The sequence below is a fragment of the Homarus americanus genome, unplaced genomic scaffold (genome assembly GCF_018991925.1).
Source record: "Homarus americanus isolate GMGI-L3 unplaced genomic scaffold, GMGI_Hamer_2.0 scaffold56333, whole genome shotgun sequence".
NCBI classification, from domain to species: domain Eukaryota; kingdom Metazoa; phylum Arthropoda; class Malacostraca; order Decapoda; family Nephropidae; genus Homarus; species Homarus americanus.
Genome location: NW_024734940.1, coordinates 11,123,559 through 11,144,385, shown reverse-complemented (window position 1 = coordinate 11,144,385; position 20,827 = coordinate 11,123,559). Strand labels below are relative to the sequence as shown.

Below are 20,827 nucleotides of genomic sequence, written 5' to 3'. Positions count from 1 at the left end.
CACCGAAAAAAAAAACCTACACTATTACTACACCTACAACATAATTAACACTCGCCACATCATTAAGAACAAGTCTGGTTGTCATTACTTGTCCCTTTCGAGACTACGGTAAGGGGATTCTTGAAGGTGGAGTGGACACGTCACTGACTCCCACACAGCCTCTGGGGAGTCTGGAGAAGGTTCACAATGTCAAGCTTCACCTCCAGACATGGTTTTCCCGAGTGCCTTGGCCTTTCCTGACATTTTCAAGGTTACACTGCTCACTTCAGTCACAAAAACAGAGCAAAAATCACTTGTCACTAAAACAGAGTACAATATGAACGTTAGTGATGTCCTCAGGGTATATACATATATGGGGGAGGGAGGGAGGGAGAGAGAGAGAGGGAGGGAGAGAGAGAGAGAAGAGAAGAAAAAAAAAAAACACCTAAGCAACAATATCGATACTGATCGGTAATTGTTGAGCTACATCACGGCCAAGTGCGATCACCATGGAAAAAAGCTTGGTACTGTTGTGCAATGGGTGGCAGAACTCGGGTAAACCGCAACTGACAAGTGAACCGAGAGATGCGTCTGTGTTGGCCAAACGATGAACATTGTTCATGCAGATTGTTTGCATTCTAAATACGGTGATGGTCTTAATACATCACCATCATTAAAGCGGAATATCATACTACATATATATTATCGTTGGCAAAACTGGTCTTGATTACAGCATCTTTTCTAAGACTGTAAACGGACAAGTTCAAGGACAGACTATTCCCCAATTCATAAATTTAGTACTTTTAAGATGACACTTACATGAGACTTTAAACCGCTGAAAATCCCTAGGGAGAAATAATTTTCTTTCAGAGCTGATAAGGAATGGAGAAGATAAATAATTATATAAAAGAGCTTAAACCTACATCACTGATGCAAGTTATGCCTATTGTGAAATAAAGTGCTCATGCAACATTGAAAGCTTGTATTTTTCAGTAATTATTTTGAAAGTAGTTGTGCTTATTATTTTTTATGATGTGAAAGTATGCCACTAATACCAGATTTGAAAACTGTTGGCATCACTTAAAATATTTTTCTGTAGAATTATCCTTTAATATTCAATACTGCATCACTTATAAGCTGTTGCTTTCTATTCTTATAGAATTAAACAAATCACATTAAACAGGTCAAACAATATCTTTATTTAGTTAAAATTAAAAACATACAATTCATTGACAATCTGTGAGGCAAAAAAAAATTATGATGTTTTAATGGCAGAAACAATTATCCATCTGTTTCCGAGACACCATGCCGTACAAATACAGACAGAGTTAATACTGATGAATAATGTATATTCATTTTAACAAAATATTCACGATCATGCTGCAACCTAAGAAGTTACTTACAGATAAAGGTATGTAAACTATATGAAGTTTCTTTCAAAACATATGATTATATATCAGGTACTGTACAGAAATTAATAAATAACATTTCAATACATGACACTGGTGAGACACACTACCTCTCCAGTAAAACAATGCTTGGGTAAAGTTAATGGCAAGATGTAGAAGCTATCATCAAGGTATCTCTTAATTCACTTCACAAAATACTTGTAAATAAATAATGTAGCTGCGTAAAAACAATTTCAATATTAAAGTGCTATCCAACTTCTTGCACTTGTTATTCTTGAACCTGTTATTTTGATAGATTTGGGAGGGGAAGAAATATGTATAATCTAACATGTGTACTTAGGGTGAACTTGATATACTATATAGTCGTAGTATTGTATTACAGTATATATTTTATCGAGCAACCACTAGCAAGCAAAAACACGAAAAGATCCATGAATTCACATGCTTTTCTGATTTATGTTCTCGGGAAATACAGTCGTTCAAAAAACAATCTTTACAAAATTGTGTTAGATAATATTACACAACAGACTTACGATTCTGACAACCCCACTGAGACAACAGGAGTCGTAGTGTTTATTCTGAAATTCATGGACCCCCCCCCCCATAATGATAGTTTTTTGAGCGACTGTAAATAGGAGTGCTTCCAGAGACAGTGAATAATCACAAAGAATGGTTGGATATTTTTGTGTCTTAATTTTCTAGTGGTTATCCTGCCTGCCTGTGTGCATGCATGTGTCTCTTGCCCAATCTGTGGATTTTCAATTCATGACTTGCTTATCTATGAACTGTGGTACAAAATATACATAACCTGCTCAAATCTGCATCTTTAATGGTAAGATACACTAGGAAATACCTAACAATACTCAGTATAATATTCTTAAAAAGAAATTATAACCTTAGTGGGTAGAGGTATTCAAGCGTCAAGTACACTGTATATTGTATACAGTGGTCCCTCGATTAACGAACACAATTGGTTCCATAGAGTCGTTTGTTAACCGAAAATTTCGTTAGCTGAATCTATTATTTCAATGGGATATTGGGTAACTGGTTCCAACTCACAGAAAAAGTATACAAAGTAAAACCAAAAAATGCATAAAGTCAGATACACTCCTAAAAATCCCCTAAATCGCCCTTAAAACACTATGCAGTATATATACGTACATTTACACTAGAACTCTTAAACCACTACTGCAATGTGATACAGGTGATTAATTTTTATCTCTTATGCAAAATATATGACGTTTATATTCAGATTATTCGCCGTCTTGCAAGGATTCCAGCAATGCAAATTATATTCTGCTAACTTTAGTCTGTGATATTACATAAAATAAAAACTTTAAGCCTAAAATCCTGGCTGGGCAGATGGGGGAGAGGGAGGGAGGGAGGGGAGGTGACAGTGACATGTTTGACAGTTGGCACAGAAGGTCTAGTGAAGTATTTCTTTCTCTATTTATGTCCTTTAGATTGAGTTTTTGTTTTTTGCTTATAAAATGTCACAGAAGTGACCGGGGAGAATATAATTTACATTGCTGGAATTCTTATAAGATAGTGAATAATTTGAATATAAACATGCTGTAGTTTGCACTAGCAAAAATTCTTAGTAATCATTTAGTACATTATTTTGAGTACATGTACAGTACAGCTTTGCCCTTATGACAGTGTTTGCATGTAAATGAGTGAAAATAGATGAATAAGGTTACATATATTGAGCCAAAAATATTAGTTGAAAAACTTTATGAAGACAGCTTGGATGGCTAAATTTTAGAATGACCAATAATTTTAATATAAAAAATGCAAAAATATTCACGAACACTACTTTCTTGATACAGTATTTACTCAACTGGAAACATAGAACCGATCAGCTGATGTGCACAACAAAGCAAGTTTCTCCTAAGGCTTTCGTTAATCAAAGTTTTGTTCGTTAATGGGAGCTAATTCGTTAACCGAAATTTCGTTAATTGAACAGTCCGTTAACCGCGGGACACTGTATTGCATAAAACCTACTTCATAATGTTGTTAAAAATGAACAAACGGTGAAAGTTCAGTTGTGCTGGCATTGTTTACAGAGCCGATAGTAAACTCCTGACCCCTTACATACTGATAAAATTCAATACATTTTTCTAATGAAGTAGTGTGGGCATTATTGGTAGTCTTAGTGCAGAGAACCAATAATATCAACAAAATTAAAAAAGCAACAGCACTTAAAATAACATTAGGAACTAACACTCATGAACACTGTACCATTTCATAGTATTGATCTTACTTCACCATTTATTCTTAAAGATATCAATAGGTTTCTTGTAGCTTTTCAAGTTACAGTAAAGTATCTATTGAAAAAAAATATATAAAGTGAATCATCAAGGAAGGTTATCTCAAACTATTCATTATCCATCAAAAGACCCAATACAGTACAGGAAAACCACATCCTTCAATTACACAGGACTACAAATGAGTTACTGTATAGCTACTAAATGGAAAGTTACAGCATCTTCAGTCAAATTACTATTAACAAACTTTTTCACTGGTACCAGAATCACTCTTCTCTTCAACATTATTCAATCCACCAACATCACCAGTTATCACATCCTTTTTGTTGACTTCTGTATCTTCTTTCTAAAAAGAAAAAGTAGAAAAAATTATACCTTCATATGAAAAACTTATTCTTAATTATAATATTGTAATAATATTATTATTATTATTTTTAATAATAATAATAATACTCTACAATTCTCATCTCCCTACATTTTTTTTTAAAAGAATGGTCAAAATTTATATAAAAAACTCAGATGTAATACAGTACAGTATGTCCCTCTATTACAGTACTGTAGCTACTGTACAGGGTAGGCAGCAAGCATGAGCAATCCATTAAATAAAGTGTGTATACATGAAAATATTTTATGAAATATTTTATTTGATATTGGGATTCTCTAAAATCCTCTAATTAGACAACTTCAGGTTTATACCCCCGTAGAATTACCCAAAGGGTCTGAAATAGGTCAGCATATTTGGACATACCTGTATTGTTAAAAATAGTGGGGTGTACTTACGAACGTATATATTAACCACCCTAATGCTAACCTAATCCCCCTAGGTACTATTAGGGTGGTTAATCTTTGGAGTCAACGTTTATAAAACACTTTTTTTTTTACATTACAGTAAAACCTCGATTAACCGACCATATGTGGGGGGAAGGGGCCGACGGATAATTGAAAAGGTCGGTTAATAGTATATAAAGTCTACGGAAATAAAACACACTTTCAAAATACCTTTCCCTAACCTACCTCAATTAAGTCCTGTAGTGGATCTCTCCTCTACAACAGCGTAGCCGTATCCCATAGCAACGGAATTCAACCACCGGTTCTCACGGGGGGTGTCGCCACCTGCGATACTCTTCCTTACACCTGACAAGCCTAGCAGCATTCCAATGCGACAGTATCCAAGCAACCGGCGAGTTTCTCACGGGGGTCGCCACCTGCGATGCTTGCATCCGGGTATACTTCCGGCAGCCGTGTATATAAGCTCTGTCTCGTCATTGAGATTCATTCTACCCTACGTTCCTGAACACGCAACACCTTCTTCGAGCAAGCTCCTCGCTGTCCAGCTCTCATTCAACCTGGAGGCCAGCAACACGCAACATCTCCTCTCAACGAAGCTCCAGCACGCTACTCACCCAACGTGTCCTCTGTGCAAGCTCCTCACCACACGGCATCTCCAGCACCAGACTGTTTTGTATATAATATATATTATATAAGAAAACAACCATCTAGAGTTTCCATCCATCCCATCCCGAGTGTGAGACAACATAACTTATCGTAACCCTACAAACTCTCTAATCATTTTTGTTCATTTGCCATTCATATTTCAATAGAATTTGCTTTAAAACATTAACCACTTTAGTAAATAAATATGAACCAGCACAGAAACCGTGAATAAAAAATGGAGAAGTCAAAGAACATATGTCATCACAAAAATTGTGACCAAGTTCCAGGTTGCTGATCTGACTTTCTGCCTCATTTACACACAATTGCAGGGTCTCAATTGTTTCTCTTACTATTGACAACACAACATACATACAGGTACATTGTTTCTCACTCTTGATTTTTTTTTTTCATTTTTGCATTTCTTTATGGTTCTTTATTACTATTATTATATTATTAGCATTATCATTATTAACATTATAATTATTAATATTATTACATTATTGCCCCCCAGGCCCTGATGTGGGTCAGTGACCTGTGACCGGGTGGGCTAATCCCCGTACAAAAAAAAAAAAAAAAAAAATAGGGGTTCGGGATTGACGATTAATCCGAAAGTCGGTTAATCGAGGTTTTACTGTATTTACATGAATTAAAAAAAAAATTGTTTGTCATTCATGGGATATACTGCAATTGTTAAAATTTTACTGGTTGGGAAGGATTTTATTAATATTTTATTGCAAAATTAACATGGTTTGGAGTTCGAAAAATCAACTTACAAACAGGGTCCAACAACGTTTTACCTGTACTATACCTGTTCATTATTTTTGTTTGTCAACTTACTTGGAAGATTGGTGTACATTTCAAACAAAACCATGAGGGAAAAAAAAGTTAATTTTTGAATTGGACACACTTGAGTATGCATCACCCATTTGCTTGAAGTATTTTGGACGATGCAATATGCATCAATTGTGCTAAGGAGTGTTAAAAGAGGTTAGGAAAGGAAGAAGACTTGGGCATGGTAGACAATAACAGTCAAATGAAAATTATATGCAGAATGAAGCAACAACTAGAACCACTTGACAAGCCGTGGTTGGAAAAATGGTATACAAAATATAAAATGTGGATACTCAAAGCCTGTGGTTGGAAAGGGATTTATATACTGTGAAACATACTAATTAACTGAATGCGAGTCATGCTGAGGCAACAGAAAAAAAAAAGTACTGTACAGTATAGTCTGGATTTACGCGGTGCCTTGCCAGAATGAAAATGATTTAATTACGCGGTAAATTTGGTCATTTACGCGGCGAGCGGCTGGAGAGGTCCAGACCGCCGCACCATTTTTTACCCACGCGGTTCATTCTTGACCATACGCGGGAAGCGGCGCGGTGAGTGGTGCGCATTAGGCCACTCTTAAGTTATCGCTGACGTCATATGACGTATCGGACTGTGATTGGGCCACGCATCCTTACCACCCACGCATTCCCTCCGCCGCTAGCTGTGATTGGTCTAATGTAACATGACGTGCCCTGCCACCAGAGGGTAGAAGTCGCTGACCTAGCCGGGCCAGTCTCATTGTTCTCAGTCCGCATATAGTTCTCTCTTGTGCCCGCTATTCCTTTCACAATGGCCTCCGCGGGACCCCCACCACCCGAGAAAAACCTTGAATTACCTGGACCAAGCCATGATAATGTGAAGGAAATCATCGAGTTGGGGGAGAAAATTAAGCTCATCCTTGACAACGACCCAGACAAGCATCGGTATGAAGTGTCTAATAACCATCTGACGAAAGTTATGGAGCCGTATATCCAGATCTATCTCGACATCAATGCTAGTCGTCAACGTAATGTTGAGGACTTCCTCGCCCACAACCCACCACAACCACAGCCAGCCCAAGTCAGTGATAGTGACAGTGAGGATATGGACTTTGAGGGGTTTGTCTGGGAGGCCCTGCAAACCTCTGAGTAGTGAAAGTGATTCACCGGAGGGCAACTAATCTGCCCTCTGCCTCGGAACCAGCCGCCATCCACGTGTGCCGACCCAGCTTTTCTACTAACGTAAGTGTTAAAAACCTAATATTATTGATATTTCTCTTAATTATTAATTGTGTGTGCATACCATCATAAAATTAAGATGTTATTTTGACTACAACGTAGGTATTGTGTCGAAAAAAGTGGAGTTTGGGGGTAGGCCCAGTCTCTATTTCAATTAATCCTACATGTTCTGTTATTTCATTTACGCATTTCTCGTTTTACGCGGGCCTCCACGGGTTCAATTGACCGCTTAAATGCAGACTATACTGTACTTTATTTATATATATTTTTTTTTTTGCAATACATGTGTATACAAATATTTACACACATAGAAAGTCTGGGGTTCCTGTAATATATGTAACTACAGTAATAAAGACTAAAAATTATGATATATCAGAAATAAAAGTTTGGTAATTTTCTTAATAATAAGCCTTTCTTAGCATAATTCCTATTCTCAAGACCTGGATATTTAAGAAAGTTTAAGGAGTAACAAGTTTATGTCTTTTAGTGAAGTAAGCTAAATGCTCCACTTAATTAAAAAATGAGTACAGTATTATGATGTACTGTACTGTAAAATCTTACCTTTTTATCCTGTTTGGCAAACTTCTCAAACATTCCACCATAAATCTTTTTTTCTTTCAACTTCTCTGCTTTGATCTTGGCAATACAGCACTGCAACTGTTGCTTTGCTGCTTTATTTGTTTGTTCTATGTTGAGGCAAGCTTCAAAATCACTCTTTGCTTGTTCAGCATCACCCATGTTTAAATTGGCCTACAAATAAATAATTCATCCTTCAGATAGAACCTAATTTTTAAAGCTGAATTTCACAAATGACCAAATCCCCATTGCATGCAACCACGTATATGACATATATTCATGGCTTAACCTAGCAATTAAAAATCATATTGGTCACAATAGAAACTAAAAGATTCTTTTATCTGTACCGTTTTAATGCATGAACAAAGTAATAAGAATGTTAAAAGGTGGAATATATTTAAAAACAGCTGTAGAAAATACCCTACCCACTATCATTACTATAGTATTTCTACCTGGCCCGTAAGCCACGCCCCTATTCTATACTAATTGCCGATTGGTTCATACAAAATTCAAACTAAAAGTGTACACAATTGGTAAGCAGACCTGTTATTATCTCAAATAATGTTAAATATCTGAACTATCAAAATGCAAATAATTTCAAGACATTAGCACTTCAGAAAGGATGTTAGAAATTTTTGAATATTTATCATAAAAAGTCGATATAAATACGAGCTTATAAACATGCAGTCCGGGGGGAGGTAAAACGCTCGGGGGAACAAATCGGCTATTTGTAGCTATAGACGAGGGGCGTGGCTTACGGGCCAGGTTAGCGTGGAAAGGGTATAAGTAACCTGAATTTGAATTTGCCCCATGAGGGGGCTAGTTTATTGGACACCCCCCCCCCCCTTGCTTACTTGTAGTACACTGAACCATCATTAATTCAGAATTTGTTCTAATTCAACACATCATAGTGCTGCTGATCCAAAGATAAAATTTTGCTGTATGGCCAATGTTGCTTATGTGTAGAACAGGTTTGCATCTGAATGTTTTCCTATAAGTATGAGAAGTATTCTTTGAATATGCCTTTCATGTATATACTAAAGCCATGGAGACCTCATTAATTTTAATATCTAATTTATGAGATTTTTTAAATGTAAAGACAAGCACTTACCTGGCCTCTTCTAAAATAAGCCTTAACATTATTCTTATCCAATTCAAGGGCCTTTGTACAATGTTCTTTCACAGCGGAGTTCTGCTTTAGTTTAAGGCAAGTAATTGCAAGATTCAAATATCCTGCCAATAATACTGCACGGCTTTCAGCCTTTTTTTCATCATCCAGACCTGAAACATAGACAAGGAAAATAATACAACAAATGTCATACATGACAATACTAAATATGCACACTGTAGAAATTATATTTCCCTTGGTTACACATACCCAAAAACTCCTTGACCACCATGGGATGAGAATGTGTTTTTTGGCACACACAGAAGCTGCCTAGGTCAGGCTGTTAATCTTTTATCATCTCCCTTCCCTCAACTATTCCTCTCTACTGGGATATACCAACAATCTCTTAACAAGAAAACAATACAAAGATTATGACCAATCTGAAACTCACAGAAAAGTAATAATTTCCATTAAAATATTGTGGAAACTGTTGAAAAGTCCATAATATCTAGCAATTTACTGAAAACTGCTTAGGGTTATGGCATATAATCAAGGTAAAAATATATTTGAAAAATAATAAAACAATAATTAAGTTAAAAGAAAATTATCAGTTTGTATTAAAAAAACTAATTCATGAAATGTATTAACATTTCTTCAATCAAATTTACAAGAGGGAAAAATACGAGTGAGTGTACTTTACATAATCACAGGTGTGGCTGCACAAATCACACCTGCATGGTATTTTATAAACATGAAAATCGATTGTTTCTAGAAAAATGGTATGTGATTTGTCCATTTTGTTAAGAGGAAATTTCAGATGACAGATGCCTTCCACTCACTATTACTCTCACTTTTACCAAACAGTAAGATATTCCATGTACAGCATATACTTCTATATAAGTACATCCACATAGTTTAACTTACCAGTATATTTCAATCTTCTGTTCACACATATAGCAACTGTTCTCTATGTCACTGCTCCATTGATAGTTATGAATTTTTTTTTTAAACCAAACAAGTCCCCATTTTTATTTTCTCTCAGCATTTTAATGTCTGTACAGTATTTCCATTCATTCATAATACAGTACAGTACTCCATATTTCCCAACAGTCCCCCTGCGAATATCGAAGAGGTGTTAAAATATTAATCGTGAATCGAACAGTAGTGAAAAGCAAGGTATTCCTGTATATTCCATTGCCTACCTCCACCTCCTCAATTATCCACACTTAATCTCTCCTCTGCTCTTGAACTTGATTTTACACATAACCACTTGTTCTTATTTACCTGACGACATCTGTACACAATCTATCATCTATGTCTTGTTTTTGTTTGGTGAAGACAAGGTGGAGTTACCAAGCATTATGCTCTACAGTACTGTACATATACTTTCCTACAATCTATTGTATAATTCTCCCGGACTTTATCATCTCAAATACAGATTCTCTAAGTACCTGTCCTGAAGAATTATCTTTTAAAAGTTTTCTAAAATGTATATAGGCCGCACATCTACAAAATTTGTTAGGTGTTCTTGGGGATCTAATTCACTGATAAGCTTTTTACAGCACATTTAGCAAAAGATCTAACATAATTTATGCCAAAATTTCACTTCATTATACTGTAATACAATTAATATTTATTGCAAAATAATTTTTAAAATATCTGAACATGGAGCACACACTAGCAGACTGATAAAATAAATCTCTACCATATTCTTTCTCATTTCAACCACTACGAAAGACAAACTTTAAATCTAAATACACTCTCCTGCCCTTAATGCACTCTTCCATGCTCAATGCACTCAAGTTACTCACCAGAATCATGCTCCAAAAGATCAATTATCTTCTTGTATTGCTTTGCTGCCAGTTGATAGTTCTCTTGCTTTAAGTAATTTGTCCCACGATCTTTGTATACTTTAGCCTGTTCAATTTTTTCTTCTTGATCCATTTCCCAAGGTTCCTTTGCCTTCTCAAAACTCCTCATTTCCACCTCATATTCTAGAGCAGCACCAGGTGGGACACCAATGGCTACATTCCCTGCAGATCCAAATGCATACTGTGTGGAAGAAATGCCAAATAGTAATCATCATAGCAGGTTCCAGAATCCATAATTCTAAGATTGTGTGTAGACATGAACCTTCAACTATAGCATCTTATCACATGTTTTCAATAATAAATGCAATCTTTCTTTCTTTACAATTTATATAACTCCTTCAAAAATCCACAGTAGTGATTCAAAAACATCCCTTCCTCCACTAATACAGACATCAAAGTCATTCATTAACCTAATTTATATATTTTTTTTTTATATGTTCTCACACTCAACATTCAAATACGCACTGTTTAATGATTTGGGTTTTCCTTTCTTTACTTTATCAATGCCTCCTTCATAATCCAATATCTACCTCCAAGCTTTTTCAATTTCCAATCTATTAAATTTACTGAAGCCACAAACTCCTACAGAAGCAAGTGTTTTGTTCCATGAAATTAAAATAAAATTATGAGGTTATAATGTAAGCAAAAGGGGAAATGAAGAAACAAAAATAAAGTTTACTCACCTTCATGTACTCTTTTAATCCTTCAACTAATGCTTTGCACACTTCTGGAATCATGAGAGCAATACTAGTTTGATACTCTAAACAGGTACAGTACATCAAGCTTTTATAAGAATCTCCAGTGACAAGAAATCTTAATGTGATGGCGAGTTTAGTTTTCAAAGGAATTGCTGCCCTCATATTTGTATCCATTTTCTGTATTTTTGGACAAATACTAATGCAAAGCACCTCAAAATCACCCTTAGACATTCTTGTAATATTTTGAAATAAATACTTGTCTAATTGAAATTCTTCACATTAGAAGAGCGCTTTTCCATATATGGTCTAACCCACATTCGCCTCTTCTTCTTGCGTTGTTTATTTATTATAATAAAAGCGGCAGCTGCAATTCCAAGATCCACTTTCAAGACCACAGCCTTCACAAGGTTCCCCTAATGACAATATACTGTTTAGTGACTCACTGGTTCATGTAAACAGTGGTCATGTTCCTTCTAATTGCTCCACATTGACGACAGGATTGCAGCAATCATTGTCATGGCAATATTTTCTTATTCAATATTTCCAACTGTATTGTTGCCTAATGTTGTTAAATTTTTAATGCTCGTGTAACCGCACCTTAAGGCAAGTACTGAGGCCACGTGGTCAGCATCAATAAGACAACGCATTTTGTGCACTAAATTGTATCATTTATGCTTTTATTATTACTATTTATAAGCTTCCATTATTTCTGTCTATATGCCTACAATCTAAGTTTTAAATTTACAGTGTACAGTTAAAACTATTGTTAAGGGTGAATCTAGCAAAATTTAAAAATAGGGGTTGGTAACTGGTGAGAATTCAGTCTCAGAATTGGTAACACTAACTGTGCACAGCATCAGCTGCTGTGGTGGTAACCAAGGTTAAGATGCATTGGTGAGAATCTGGTATCTTGCTATAAATGTCTAATGTTATAACTAGTATTTCTCAAAAGCTAGGGTTGGATTATACACGGCGTACTGAATATGAAGAAAAAAAAATAGATTTTATACCAAAAATCTGGGGTCGGATTATACACAAGTATAAACGGCATGTTTACAACATCTACAATCTACACCTTTATAGACCAGTGCAGATGGAACGGCCTGCAAACACCCAGACAACACCAGATGCATTTGCATCAAAGTTTTATCATTTCAGGCATATACAAAAATTCAATGTTTTTATTTTTTGGTGAGGTTTCAACCCATAGCAGATGTTATAAGGATCCCACAGCACTACAGCTACTATCCACCACTATTTTCTGACAGGAAAGAATCCTGTTGTAACATTCTAAATACAGAGAGGGTATTCTTAATACTTTAAGAAAGATTGTAGGGTTCCCACTCCAATGACTGCAGTCCTCTCATGTACTGTTGCTACTGTATTTTGTGGAGAGTTAGTACAGTATACAGAATGTGAATTAAAAACAAAAACTATACCAACCTCTGGTGAAAGTTTGATAGTTGATTTCTCTTTTTTCTTGAAATTTTCAAGAGCACATTCTAGGCCCTCAGGAATATTGTGTTCTGATCCTCCACCAAGGGAGAATTTCAATTCTCGGTCGTCAAAAATCGTGCCGTTGACTCGACCAACAATATGCACTGTAAACAAACAAAATAATATACACTCCATACCTACAGAAAATACTACAGAACAGTATTTATTTAGATTTACATCAATAGTAAGTAATGATACAAAGTCTTTCTCAACTTGATAATAAAATTCACTACGTATAGTTTTAACCCATATTCCCCATAATAATAATAATACATATACAGTATAATATATACTGTAATATATATACAAATTGATGTAATTAATATTTAGACTGGGTGTAGTAATCAGTACAATTCACTATACGGGTAGTTTTAACCCATATTCTCTATATATATATATATATATATATATATATATATATATATATATATATATATATATATATATATATATATATATATATATATATATATAATATATATATATATATATATATATATATATATATATATATATATTTTAATATAGGGAATATGGGTTAAAACTATAATGAATTTACACCCAGTCTAAATATTAATTACATCAATTTGTATTACATTACAATTCAATCCAGTCTTCCTCAATTTACTGAATGAAAACTACACTTTATCACACCAATGGAAATGGTGAACGCATAAAAATTTATACTTACCATCCACAACTGAACCTTCATTGGGGGATTGGTAGCCTTCTCCTGGTTTAATATTTCTTCTAATTATACCACCATCTTTATTTTTACTGATATCTTCACCATGCCACTCAAACAATTCAACCTGTCGGTCATAAGAAAATCTTAATAAATAAAAAATAACAATTAAATGTGACAATAATTTATCACATTAGGCATAAAAAAAATAAATGAGTTATTAAATATCAATGGAAAATAGTTCTGAAAATATATTTACAAAGTCAGATGACATTTTTTACATATAACTGCCCAAGTTATAAAATACTGTACATCTAAGAAAGTTTTATACACACTAACCTCAAACACCAGAGTTGCATTGGGTGGAATCTTTGGTGGACTACCTTGTTCCCCATAGGCATAATTACTTTTACATGTCAATCTGGCTAGCTCCCCTTTCTTCATGGTAGCCACACCCAAATCCCAAGCTTTAATAACTTCACCTGTGGTGAAAGAATATAGTTCATTAACAAATTATTTAAAAAATACACTTATTAAACCAAAAAAAATGTACTACTGTTAATAATTGCCTTCCTCTCTCATTTATATAGAACATACTGGTATCACACCCAGAGTACAGTACTCATTAGTTTAAAGTGATTTGTATTGGTTTATAATTCTAGGGATGTGAAAACATACAAAAACTTGTTCTTGGATAGCTAAAAATCACTCACTTTAATCTTAGACTGGATAACTCTTTGAGCTGTGAGCGTGAATAATGGACAAAGCATATGTGTAATTAGCCTAGTAGGTACACGTCTTGTGGGCGTGAGAAACAGGAACAGACTGGCCGAGGGCCAGCTACTTCATTCATAACTGCAGTTAAGAGACGAGAGGTCAGTGGAAATATACTGTCACGTGTCCAATGGATGACTACTCACAGCTCATAGGAAAGTTAATTACAGTGATATCCTGCAATACTGTAGTTTATTTTCTTTATAAATGGAGAAAAGACCATTTGGGTTTGAAAACTTAACCCATAAACATTTATGAATGTTGCTTCCAGTTCACCTCTAATTAGTGCTTCCACAGGTAACCGGTGAATGTACTAAATGTATAAAAACAATAAATAATATAAAAAACACCAAAAATACATGACTTTATTTTAGCAGGGACTATTTAGGAAAAAACTTGTGTATTTTCGTCTTGTAGCCCATAGTTTTCTTAAAATAATATATAAAGTACCAGGAAATGTGAGGAACAAATAAAAATAATACCAATAAATAAGTTACGTACAACCAAAAATACTGGACTGTATTGCCAAATCGGTTAATAGAAGCCAAATGAAAGTTTAACAGTCACCATTTCCATACACTCCCTCCATCATAGCAATGGAGACCAGCTGGGACGCCGGTTCCCTGGCAACGCTCCCCACCCCCTACACACTGCACTCTCCTTCCGCTCCTTCACTGAGCCAGCTAACTCATGTGCCAAAAAATGTATACTGTATTCCCCTTACATTTTTGTTACCAAGGACAATTATTTCCTTTACCTTTTTCACAATATGTAAGTATGTAGGATGGTGTGTGTGCATGTAACCAAGAATAAATTAAGAAACTAAGTGTATCTACCCAAAAATCACTGGTGGTTACAGTGATGAGTCTAACCTGGCTACAGTACCATGATTAATCACTATTATATCAGTAAACACTTATAATAAGAGTAAGTCCAGTGAAACATGGTACTGTAGGGAGCGAGGAGGGTTATAACTGCAGAAGATGCTCTTACTAGCGGTCACTCACTTGCTCCTGTTGCCAGGCATACGATGGAAATACGTACGGGAGAAATACATATCTTGTAATCTAATTTGAAAACAGGGACGGGCAGTGATAAGCAAATTATATAAACTATGCATTTACTTATGATAACATAGTAAAAAACATTTTATCATTACTAGAGTGAATGACAACTCTGTTTATTTTTCCCACCTCAGGCACCGGCGTCCTGCGCGTTGACAAGTCACACAGGACTTAGATGATCTTTGCTCTGTTTTGGGAATGCTTCTTAGGGAGGCTTCTTAGTCTCCGGGACCCAAAAATTTTGTCCGAATCTTCTGAAATCCGGATTTACCAGGTCCAAATCTTTGAGGATTCACTGTACTGTCCTCATATTTGACGGTTGGTGACCCTACACTCTAACTTTTGGGGCTTATTTTTTAACAATCCTCCAAGATTCTGCATCTCCCTGGGGACCCATTTTCAAATTCATTCATATGGCAGACAGTAAAAAAATCTATAGCAAGTGAGGATAATAGCAACACCTCGTTTTGCCCATGTCCCTCACAATTGGGACAAGGAAAGACAATGTTACTACAGTATTGTAATGCAGGCAAAGCATTCACGCTATCTCCATGAAAATCTGTAAGGCAGTGTGTATAATTTTTTTTACATACCCTGTATACAAGGTGAATCTTTAATCATATTTTTCAATTTACAAGGTACAGTATTCACATCAAATCACCGTGAAAATTTAGGTGGAATGTCCATTAAATTTATAATCATCATCTTACCTTTGCCAAGGGTGAAGGCAAAGCGCTCCCCTCTGTCACGACTAGAATCAAACTTTGATCCATCGTCAGCAAGTGTCCCTACATAGTGTACATATACACGGTCACCTCCTAGCGGCCCCTCTTCACCCTCTCCTGGTTTCAAAATCTGTGGGTATCAATGTAGGAATTAACTTCACAATTTGAGTCTCCACATACTGTAAATTCATAAAGTTGGTAAAATTTTCCATTTCATTTAGTTAATAAAAATTTTCTTACCAAAAGTACCTATGGTGTTTGTATAAGCCATCAATACCATTCAAATTCACAATAATTATCAATGATTTGATCTTATTGGGACAAAAATAAATTACCATATACCTTAACACAAAATAATGTACAGATATTTCATAAAATCTCATCGCTCAATATCACACTATACAAATGTATCATTACATGTACAGTACACACAGCATGGAAAGTATCTTTACAGATGGGCCCAATGGGTTTGAAAATGAGCAGTACAGTACAGTATAGCTCCTGTGGTATCAGAAGGGTTGGTATGTCTGATTGTGAAGTACATCTCTTAATACAGTATACTGTAATATCTCATAATATTTGTCACTCCTTAGGGCAAACACAAAGGGAATATACATTTCTTTGTACACAAAGACTTTTGTTTAGAATATTTTGTCCATTGTGTCATTGTATGAAACTGTAACTGTGAAGATACTTTGTGCTGTATTTCTTAGCAATACATACAATGAAAAATGAAAGACTGATCCTCAAATCTCATTTCATAACTGAGCTAAGATTTGGCAAATCACATACTGTACTATGGTACCTAACTGAATCAATAGGATTAATACCCAGGTTACCCTCAATTTCATTGGTTGGTACTACAGGTAGGGTATACTGTACTGAAATTCATAAATTAGTTTATACCTTCCTGTCGTATCTAAGTACTACAGCTATATCCAAAAGGATACCCTTTTTAAACTGAGTTACCAAAATGGTTACCAATAAAAACAGCCCATCCAACATTAGTTTTAGCCAGCCACTTCATTTGATCTTAACCCTGTGGATATGAGAGTCTCTCTGTGCTGAATAAAATTATCTGACAAGTCAAATGAAATATTACAAGTGGAGTCCAAACATGAATGGGATAATAAACTTAACAGTGAACGGGTTCATAAACTTAATAATAACCCTATCTTCCACAGTATTCTAAACTGACACTGTACTTCATCTGGTGCTTCAGACTTATCTCAAAAGATTTTTTTAAATACCGTACAGTACACTCTTAATACTACCTTCAAAACATCTTGCAATATACACTTACTCTTTTCCAAAAACACACACTTATCCTATACAATTTATTTTCTTTAATAGTTTTGTCCTTTACAGTCTATACCCATCAAGTCACTTTAGTTTCATCCTTTACAGGAACAATACTGTACAGCTTATCACTTACTCTCACCCCCATGACCCTCAACATCATACTTTTTACCTTCATCTAGAAACTTAAGACATTCATCCTTTACAACACATTCCCACTAAATGATAATGATCTTCATGACTTCTTACCTCCTTCAAGATACCTCCATCTTTGTTGGGAGTGACATCCATGATATCAGCCTTAGGTTCTCCAGCACTCATTTTTGAAGATGGATGCCCCCTAAAAAAAATAATAATAATAATAATTAACAAAATAAGTTTTAGGTAAAACAGCAGTAGAGTACTAGGACCACTGGTTATTTGAAGACTATTACTATACACTGTACAGTATAAGAATTAATGGCAAATGAAGCAATGGCACCATAATTATATACCATATACAGGTATACCCAGAAAACCGGTTTCCCAATAATAGCCGATTCGCACAACCAACAATTATATATCGGCAGAAATATTCTCCAAGTTTTGTTGATACCCCGCTGATCCAACAATTGGGGGAGGAGCGGCAGGGCTGTTTTGAATTTGGCTGGCGGAAGCAAGGTGGAAATTCTTGCCACAATAGGTCTCTGCATGCTGCCTTCGACTCATTCCCACCTCTCTGCACTTGTTTACACTTAGACTTCGTGTTTTTCGTTATTTCCAACTTCGTGCATTATGAAATCATGCCTAAATGTGCTGCCATAAGAGAGGCAGCTTGATGTGATGTGATAAGGCATAATAAGGTGTAATAAGAGTGATGATGGACCCTAGACCATCTCTACCATCCTCAACACAGGTAAATAAGTCTCAATTTTTACTTTACATTCCTTATTTAAAGTATAATTTGCTTGCTTCTTTTTTTTTTTTTTTTTTTACTGTGCACGACAGATATATCAAAGGTAGATAGGAGATTTTGGGGGGTGGCTGGTCCCTGATGTCGCAAATTTGTATTCTTATGGGATTAATCGCTTTGATAACCGTCGATTCACTAACCAACGACTTTTCACAGTCCTATGTGTCAGTTATCGGGGTATATCTGCACCTGTACAGTACAGTATATATACAGTACAGCACTATTTTTTTAAACTGCATTATAAATTATCCTAAAATTCATAATACAGTCTTGAAATAAACAACTGGCACTGTGTGTAAAATTTCTCTCATGAAACCTGAAAGAGTTCATACCTGTATTACTTATGATTTCAGACCCTCCATTTGGTAACTTAAACAATGCACCAATCACAAGCAGCTATGGGGTTTAGGACCTTGGAACTCCTATATCAGTGTGACTGGGGCTGATCTTACAATCCACCTCCCCACTACAAACAAGACCTTAGATGAACCACATACAGTACAAAATTAAGAAGGGATTGCCTTCATAAACATGAAGCTCAACAAATCATGAGATTATACAGATATTATAATCTGGCTCACCAAGCCAAATGGGTAAGCCATCTTGGATGGATTCCAGAATCATCCATTTAATTCCAGCCACACACCATGGCGAGTGGCCATTTTGGCACTATTCAATTACTCAGTGGTAATTTTGTCAGCAATAGTGTAACCTGTCATTTCAATGATTTCATCACCAATTTATAGATGATAACTATTATTTTAGGTTATGTTAGGTAAGTTAGGGGTGTCAATATTTTCTTTTCTTACATTATTGGGGTGGTGGGTGTAGACCATCAGTTGCCAGGAGTAACTGATGGAATCAGTTATCAAGATCAGGAATAAAAAAAGAACAAGCAATAGCATTTTTTTTAGATCTCATGGTGTTCTACCGACCTTGGTAAAGATTCTAATTCGGAATAAGGTAAGAAATAACCGATTCCCTCATATGGTAAGAGTCTGGTTATGTAAAAACACCGAGTTAGGTTAGGTTAGGTCAGGTAAGGTCAGGTCAGGTGGTAATGATGCAGTTTACAGTAACCACAGCATTCCAGAATTCACTACACTCAATCGATAGAACTATTTTTTCTATGATAATTTTCCTATACTGTATTACACTTCTGTCACAAAGTGATAATAAGGAAGTTGTTGAACTTTAAAAAGAATAAAATCAGAGCACCTGTTGCCCCTACGCTGTTGCTCAAATTGTGTGTGTTCATACATTCACTTACCTCCCGAGCATGTGCTGGGGGGCAGCCACCAATCAAATCGGGTGGCCGCAGCAAATCAAATCTAGGGCGGGGGCGGCAGCCAATCAAATCCAATAAAAAATCTCAACTTTTGATTCAACCAATTAGCATTCAATATTTGCCATGGGTGCTAAGATTCGGGACATTTTTAATCAGTTGCAACATGGAGCCATAATGTGCTGGGTGCGATTTTGATTATTGTAAGTTTATCGTATTATTTAATTCTAAAAATAAGGAAACTTTAGAGAACAGAGGAACCCATGACGTATTCCGGTCCCTGACTCAAGACTCTGACCCAGACTTGGAGAAGGTAAGAAATACTCTAACAGCTATTTATATTCTCGTGGAGGCTGACCATGTGACGAGGATTTTATAGCGTTTGGGGTCCAGGGGCGGAGCCCCCTGCTAGGTTGTTAGGTAAGGTTTAGTTTGGTTATATGGTATAAGTTAGCAAGCACAGAGTACCGGGAATTCAGAACACGCAATCAATAGAACTATTATGGGGAGGGGGGCTAAATCACAACGAATGATTTCCGACAAAACGAAGATCAGATTTAAACTAATCGCATCAAAACTCATTAGAAAACCACGTTTTTTCTTCAAATACCATGGTTGCTGTAATATGCACATTTACCGGTGAGGTTAGGACAGGTTAGGATAGGTTAGGTTAGGCCATCCCCAAAAAAGGTTAGGTTTATATGTTTTTCTAGTGTTATTTTTTTTTTTGTGTATTTTGTATTCACTTGGCCATGATTTTTGTCGGAAAACGCCCCACCTAAAACCCCGGTTCCCAACAGGATCCCCTATCATGTTGGGGGTAGAAGGGGACGATAACTAAAACCAGACAATTTCCGATGAAAATCAAGGTCAGAATCATATGGTCAGAATCAATCAAAACACACAAAAATACACTAGGAAAACATAGTTTTAAAACAAAGTTTTGACTTTTTAACAGAAATGTGTGAATTACAATAAATTTACAAAAAAAACAAAACAAAAAAAATAGCTGTGCGATGTATCTTCCAGCGAGAGAACGATGTAGCTCACAGCTTGCCAAGTAAAATAGAGGCTTACTTTGGATTGGTAGCCAGGTAGAGTAGGTTTTGTTGCCAGACTATGCAGACCCCTCCTTACTTCACCTCCTTCCCGCCAG

At 35.7% G+C, this 20,827-nt stretch overlaps 1 protein-coding gene across 1 annotated transcript; it reads right to left on the bottom strand.

Annotated features, from left to right (window-relative positions):
* Window positions 1–2,840: 2,840 nt before the first annotated feature.
* Window positions 2,841–20,799, bottom strand: LOC121870640 (peptidyl-prolyl cis-trans isomerase FKBP4-like). Its single transcript, XM_042372502.1, has 10 exons — window positions 20,749–20,799; window positions 17,684–17,774; window positions 16,121–16,265; window positions 13,912–14,054; window positions 13,579–13,699; window positions 12,834–12,991; window positions 10,633–10,873; window positions 8,825–8,994; window positions 7,699–7,887; window positions 2,841–4,001 (listed from the first exon to the last, which is right to left on the bottom strand). The coding sequence occupies exons 2-10, from the start codon at window positions 17,753–17,755 to the stop codon at window positions 3,894–3,896; spliced, it is 1,347 nt and encodes a 448-aa protein (XP_042228436.1). The 5' UTR covers window positions 17,756–17,774; window positions 20,749–20,799; the 3' UTR covers window positions 2,841–3,893.
* Between the last annotated feature and the right edge of the window lie 28 nt (window positions 20,800–20,827).